Source organism: Corapipo altera, unplaced genomic scaffold (assembly GCF_003945725.1).
Source record: "Corapipo altera isolate COAL_440 unplaced genomic scaffold, ASM394572v1 301, whole genome shotgun sequence".
NCBI classification, from domain to species: Eukaryota; Metazoa; Chordata; class Aves; order Passeriformes; family Pipridae; genus Corapipo; species Corapipo altera.
The window spans coordinates 1,724,037-1,731,328 of NW_020884926.1; the positions used below are offsets into that span (position 1 = coordinate 1,724,037).

At 51.3% G+C, this 7,292-nt stretch overlaps 1 protein-coding gene and 1 long non-coding RNA gene across 3 annotated transcripts in view; one reads left to right on the plus strand and one right to left on the minus strand.

Annotated features, from left to right (window-relative positions):
- Positions 1-722, minus strand: part of LOC113954073 — a 5,479-nt gene extending 4,757 nt beyond the window's left edge. Inside the window, exon 1 of the long non-coding RNA XR_003530098.1 lies at positions 555-722. This is a non-coding gene — a long non-coding RNA (uncharacterized LOC113954073). The remainder of the gene's footprint in view (positions 1-554) is intronic.
- DVL1 (dishevelled segment polarity protein 1) overlaps positions 425-7,292 on the plus strand; it is a 69,437-nt gene continuing 62,569 nt past the window's right edge. Inside the window, exon 1 of one of the 2 annotated variants that reach the window (XM_027657952.1) lies at positions 425-673. In XM_027657952.1, coding sequence (XP_027513753.1) covers positions 504-673 — 170 coding nt within the window. In that variant the 5' untranslated portion in view covers positions 425-503. The remainder of the gene's footprint in view (positions 674-7,292) is intronic. The other variant, XM_027657953.1, reaches the window with a different exon arrangement.

The window sequence follows — 7,292 nt, forward strand, 5'->3', positions numbered from 1 at the left end:
CCCGTCCCCTTTCCCTTCTCCATCCCCATCCCACCCCCTTCCCTTTCTCTTCTCTTTCCCCTTCCCCGTCCCATCCCTGTGCTCTTCTCCTCCCCCTTCCCATCCCTTTCCCATCCTCATCCGTATCCCCATCCCATCCCACCCCATCCCGCGGGGGCGGTGCGGGCGCTGCGCGGGGGGCGCGGTGCGGGCGGAGGGCGCACCGGGGGAGCTTCCCCCGCACCTCCCGCACCCCGGACCCGCATCCCCCGCACCCCCGGGACCCCCCCGCACCCCGGACCCGCATCCCCGGCCGGGCCGGGCTCCGCTGGCAGCCGGCGGGGCGGCGGGAGGAGGATGCGGGCGGGGCGGGCGGCGCTGCCGTTCCCGGGTCGGGCAGCTAGAGAGCAGTGCAGGGAGCGGAATCCCGGGAGCCGGGAGCTCCCTTCCTGTCGGGAAGGCCGTGAGCGGAGCCGAGCGCCGGCCGGGAGGCCCCGGGCCGGCCGCCCCCGCTCCCCTCGCCCATGGCGGAGACCAAGATCATCTACCACATCGACGAGGAGGAGACGCCCTACCTGGTGAAGCTGCCGGTGCCGCCGGAGAAAGTCACGCTGGCCGATTTCAAAAATGTCCTCAGCAACCGGCCCGTGCACAGCTACAAGTTCTTCTTCAAGTCCATGGACCAGGATTTCGGGTGAGCGGCCGCGCCGCCGGCGCATCGCGGAGCCCCCGCGGGAGCGCTCGGAGCATCCCCGGGGCACCTGCCGGGCTCGGGCCGCGCCGGCCCCGGCCCCGCTCGGCCCCGCTCGGCCCCGGGAGCCGCCGCGAACATGGCGGGCGCGCCCGGCCGTGCCCGGAGCGGGGCCGGCGCTGCCGCCCATCCCGGCCCGGGACCGCCCGGGGCACCCCCGCGGCACCCGCGACCCGGCCGAGACCCCCGAGCCCGCCCGGCGCTGCCCCCGAGCCGGGCAGGGGCGACCCGCGGCTGTCACCGCAACCGGGAGAGGCCGCGGAGTGCCCGGGCATCGGGGGCACGGCGGGGCCGCGGGGAAGGGGTGCCTGGTGCGGGTGGGGAGGTACCGGCGGGTCCGCGGGCTGTCACATCCTCGGGGGTCGGACAGGTGGTCAGTGGGTACGAAATGGTCAGTGGTCACACGGTTCTAGGGGCTGCACTCAGACAGCAGCAGCAAATTCTCGGGGGTCAGAGGGGTGACAGATCCTCGGGGGTCAAACGGGTGACACATCCTCGGGGGTCAAACAGGTGACACATCCTTGGGGGTCAGACAGATGGTCAGTGGGTATGAAATGGTCAGTGGGTATGAAATGGTCAGTGGCCAAATAGTTCCAGGGGCTGCACTCAGACAGCAGCAGCAAATCCTTGGGGTTCAAAGGGGTGACACATCCTCGGGGGTCAGACGAATGGTCAGTGGTTATGAAATGGTTAGTGGTTATGAAATGGTCAGTGGTCACACAGTTCTAGGGGCTGCACTCAGACAGCAGCAGCAAATCCTCGAGGGTCAAAGGGGTGACAGATCCTCGGGGGTCAAACGGGTGACAGATCCTTGGGGGTCAGACAGATGGTCAGTGGGTATGAAATGGTCAGTGGTCAGTGGTACAAAATGGTCAGCGGCCAAACAGTTCCAGGGGCTGTGCTCAGATGGCAGCTGCAAATCCTTGGGGGTCAGAGGAGTGACAGGCGGTCCCTGGTCAAATGGGTGACAAATGGCACCTGTGGTCAAAGGGGTGTGAAATGGTCAGTGGTCACACAGTTCCAGGGGCTGCGCTCAGATGGCGGCTGCAAATCTTTGGGGGTCAGAGGGGTGACAGATCCTCGGTGGTCAAATGGGTGACAGATCCTTGGTGGTCAAATGGGTGACAGATCCTCAGTGGTCAAACAGGTGACAGATCCTTGGGTGTCAGGCGGGTGACAGGCAGTCCCTGGTCAAACGGGTATGAAATGGTCAGTGGCCAAGCAGGTGACAAGTGGTCAGTAGTCAGACAGGTGTGAAAAGGGTTGATTGGTGGTGACAAGAGGTCAGTGGTCGAACAGCTGTCAAGTCCTTGGGGGTCAAACGGGTGTCAAATGGTCCCTGGTCGAACAGGTATGAAATGGTCAGTGGTCAAACGGGGGTCAAGTGGTCCGTGGTCAAATGGGTGTGAAATGGTCAGTGGTCAAAGGGCTCCAGGGGCTGTGCTGCCAAATCCTCGGTGGTGACACAGGTGTCAAATCCTTGATGGTCACTCAGGTGTCACATCCTTGAGGGTCAAACAGATATGAAATGCTCAGTGGCCAAACAGGTGACACAAGTGGCCACATGTCCACTTCCAAGGGCGCATGCCCTGCTCACCACTGCCCACGCATTCCTCGTGCTGGGAATGCTGGAGAAGACAAGGGCCAGCCTTTCAAATGCCCTCTGTGGTGGTGCAGGCCAGGGCTGTGAGCAGAGCCAGGGGAGATCTGCCCTCATTCTGCTCCCTGCACACCAGTGTGGGTTGTGTGCCACCGGGCTTATCGACAGCCATAATAAAACAGACCAATAAAAGTCCCTTTGACAGGTTGCCAGACAGTAACTTTCAAAATGTATTAATCCTTTTGTAGCAAATCGCTTCTCTTTGTACTCACATCTGTCGCTGGCGAGGCAATTTTGCACAGTTAAATGCCTTGCCAGGAAAACAAAAAAAAAAAATAAAGGGGAGCAGGTTTGTGGGAAACTAATATGGACCTGACTCCAGAATAACGCCGTGGTTGAGGTGCAGGTTTCATGTTTGGTGGGATAGATCATCCCAAGCATCCTTTTACATGTTGTGCAGCCTCTTTTCTTACCCGAGAGACCCGGAGCCTTTTCACGTTGATTGTGTTTTTATCCCCTGGTGGAATGTGGATATTGTTTGTTGACACGTATTCCTTATGTGGGGAGCTGTTGGTATTGGCCCGTTACCACAGGAGGTGGATTGACTTTTTTGTTTCTTCTGAGTCATGAAAACATTTTTATTTTTTTTTTTTCCCCCTGGGAAACAACTCCGCAAAATGTTTGTTTTCAAAATAACGCCTTTGAAATTGGCGGCCCCGTAAATTTCCCTCCTTCACCCCCCCGAGTGACAGGGAGGCACAAACCCTGCAGCTGTCCTAGAAATTCGAGTTGTGTTCGTGGTGCAGCTTCACCCGAAGGATGTTGGGTTCGTTAAGGCAGCATCTGCAGCGTTCCCTCTGCTGCACAAATTTAGGATCAGTAAATATAAATTGTGCTGTGGCATTAACACGACTGGGATGTTCTTGGGCTTGGACTGGGGAGCAGAGGAAACCCTGCAGCAAAGTTCTCAAAATTGGGGTGAAAATGGTCTGTTATTCTCATGTTGTCTTGGAGATGATGGAAGGTGAAGGGCTTCAAGTGGGTGATGATCTTGACCTGTAAATTCTGTCTCATTTAAATAATACTCTCAGCTACTGAAAGCATTTGGGTGATGATCCATTGCCTTGAGACAGCTCCAGGTAACTCTGTAGTTGGGACTCATGGAAGCCACTGAGCTGTCAGATTGGTTTGCTTTTGGTTTGTGTGTCTTGTTCCTTGTATGTTTGTTCCTCTCTGAATGCTAAATACTTAGAAAAACAGGGAATCAAAAGAAGAATTATAGGAGAACTTGGATGAATTTCGGTTGTCTTAGTAAATGTTGATAGCAAACATGGGGGTTCTTTTCATCATCTTTTCTGCAAGCTGACTTTTTTTAGAATATCCTGAGCTGGGAGGGACCCACAAGGATCAGAGTCCAACTCCTGGCCCTGCACAGACACCCCAACAATCCCACCCTGTCCCTCAGAGCGTTGTCCAAACACTCCTGGAGCTCTGGCAGCCTTGGGGCTGTGACCAAACCCTGAGGACACTGTTCAGTGCCAACAACCCTCTGGGGGAAGAACCTTTCCCTGATACCCAACCTAAACCTCCCCTGGCACAGTTTCATACTTTAAATTGTTACAAACAGACAATTCTAGAGGTAGTTGCCCCTAACCAGAACAAAACTGTTGTCTGTAGCTTCTACCTGATGTGCCTGGAAATGCCCTCCAAAGCAACCTCAAAAATTTTCTCTGTGTTCTGTGAGTGGCTCTTAGGCCTGACCTGCAGGGACACTTTTGGGTTTCCCTGTGGTTGTTCTGCAGTCCTGATGTTCTTTCTCTTCATCCCACTGCTGCTCCAGGGCTGTGCAGAGCTGGGATCTGGCTCCTTGTGTTAGGAGAGCAAATGTTTTCCCAGAGAATTGGAGCCTCCTGGAGAAGCCAGTGATGGGGAACTGACTTTGCAGTTCTGCACATGTTGTTGTAATTAAGGCACAGCCTTTTCCTGGATCCTGAAATAATGGAATAAATAATTGTGCTCAGAAGCAGTGGATGTGTTGAATGGTTTCCAGCCATGAAAGACAAGAGTTATTAAGGATTGGAACAGAGTTGGGCTGGGGATATGGAGCTGCATCATGGATATCTTATGGAATTGAGCAGTCCTGTGTTTTATGTACCTGTGCTGAGTCCAGCTTTGCTCCTTGGAAGCTGCAGGAAAAGGTGCAGGAATATTGTATTTCCTTCTGAACTTTGGTTACAGTTTTTAATTTACTGCTTCACCACTTCTCCCTGTGCCAGTGCATTCCCAAGGGTGTCTTCTTCCCCAACTCATGATGGGATGGCCCTGCCTTTATTCTGCAAGCCAGGGCTTTCCTGCTGACTCCATCTGTAGACATGATGCTGTTTCTGTGATGCAGGATGTCCAACTGTGCCCTGACATTAAGACTCAACCCTTGGAAGTGCTTTGTAGCTTCTATTTTTATTCTGCTTGGTGGGAAATGAAGCAGGGACATTTCAGGCTCAGGCTCGTTAATGTGACAGTATCTACCAGCAGTGAAATTTAGAAAAGGTGATGTTTGTGGTGTGGTTTCTGTGTCATCAGCTGATTTAGTTACTTACAGCCACTGATTCTTTCCTCAGGGGGAAGCTCAGAGGTCACTTCCCATCAGTGAGGTTGTTGATTGTAAAGTTAGAGCCACAGAAGAACATAGAATGCAATTCCATTAATTCTTTGATGATTGAAAAATGACAACTGATGAATCCATCTAAAAATAAAGCTTTAGTTTGTAATGTCTGGGCTCTCATGACTGAAATTGTGACAGCTGTGTGGGATCCAAATGATTCATAATGAATCTGCGTGACAGATCCTACAAGAGGAATTCCTATCTGTCTGCTTTTAAATATTTGATATTTCCAGAGCTTTGCTTGTAAAACACTTATCACTAACTTCCAAAAATATGAATTATGATCCAGGCATTGCCATAAGTCACGTGTTTTAATTTTGCTGTATAATAACCTACTTTGAGACCTGGTTGCTGCTGGTTCAGCTCTGGTCCAGGGTAGGATGTGATGCTGGGACATGATTAGAGCAGGAGAGGTTCAGAGGAAGAGCTGAACCATCTAAAATATGTAGGCTTTCCAAAAACTGATAAATATTCCCCCTCTGCGTGGTTGTGGTTCCTTTGCTCTGTTCAGTCCCCGTGTCCTGGGCTGTGCAATCCCTGCCCATGGAATTCCAGAGTGTGTCTGTCCTACCATCCTTCTGGGTGAGGTTCAACTCCTCATTCTTTCCATTGTGTGAACTAATACTCCTTTGATTATACTTCTTTAGGGAGTACTCTGAGGAGTGGCTTTTTTTGAACATTCCTTTGGTATCAGCAAAAGAACTTCCCTTTCAAACTGCACTTTAGGTGCAGTTGTTTCTGCGCAGAAATTGGGTTTTCTTGGTACTTGGGGTGTTGAAAACGAGCAAGAAAATGTGATTTAAAGCACTAGTAATCTGGTTTGGGAGTGGGATTGTGAGCTGAATGGGGCAGTTTTGGATGGAAGAGGAAGAGGAGAAGCACTGTTTTGTGCCTTTTCTCGTGGAGGGAATGCACCATCTCTGTTTTCACCCTTGCCCTAGGAGGGGTTATAACTGAGAAACAGGAGTCCCAATTGACAGGTATCTGTCTATAGCTATGGAGCTTTGGAATAATTTCATAATTGGGAAAACTTTTAGAGACGAGGTATTTAAAAAAAAAAAAAATCCCCAAGATATTTTTTATGGGGAGAAATGAAAGCAGGAGTTGCTCATAAATCCATGAGGCTTAGACAGTTGTGGGACTGGATGGTCTTTTAGGGCCTTCCCAACCCAGGCCATTCTATGATTCTGTGATATTTCAAGTGTCATTTGGACACTGGACATATATAATTTGGAAAACAGCAAATTTGTGTGTTATATCCACAAGAATTCCACACTCATTAAATGAAAGCTGTTGTAAAAATCCAGCAAGCAAAGGAACATTGGACGAAAACCTGGAAGCCTCATTTCTGCCTGTTCTCTTGTTATCAGTTGCCACAGAGGTCTAAAGTCGAGAGGAAGTTTTTGGGCTGAGTTCTGTACTTGGAAAACTGTTTCCAAGCTTATTCAGGGATATGCAGCAGGCTGGACAAAAGGGGCTTGCAGGTAGGATTCAGCTTTTTAGGTGGACTCTGCTGTGCTCTGGATTAGTGAGAGGACAGATTTGGGCTGGGTGTTTTTTTGGGTAGTTACTGCAACACGGATTTTAATGAGGTATTTTTGCTGGTGTTTTTAAGGAGATCTTCTCGAGACTAAAAGAGCCACATGAAAGGATGCCAACCTCCATCCTTGTTTGAAAACTGAGCAAGCAGGTGACAGAGGCTGATATAGGGCAGTTACAGGTAGGAGTCTGTCTTTTTTGGAACAGAATAAAATGCAGGCAAGTGATTCTTATTTGCATTAGAAAAACACAGAGCTGGCAGGCCAATGTGCAGAGAGAGAGGGGGGCATGGGCTAAAAATAACAGCTCAGGAAAATGATCTTTGCTGAGCTCTGTGACAGGGATTGATGCCCACAGAGAGAGAGAGGCTGTGGTGGCTCAGAACCAGGCAAGGGGATGTTGAGGCAACTGCTACGAGCAGAGAGCTCTGGCAAGGGATTTTAGCTGTGTCACTGGAAAGTTTCAGGAAGGCTCCACACGGAGGTGGGATGTGAGAGCAGCCAGAGGGTTCAGGGTGATGCCCAGGTCACAGAGCTCAGAGATGGGCAGGCAGATGAGCAGAAAAGAGGTGTGCCATGTAAAGTTTGGTCTTGAAATACAAGCAAGATAATCCTCACAAAGCAACCAGGTGGAATTTCCTTCTTGAGTGCTTGTTTTCCCACGTGCATCTCTCTCTTCCCTGTGTAGTCTCTTGTACCCTCAGAGCTACAGAGAGCTCTGGCAAGGAATTTTAGCTGTGTGACTGGGAAGTTTCAGGAAGG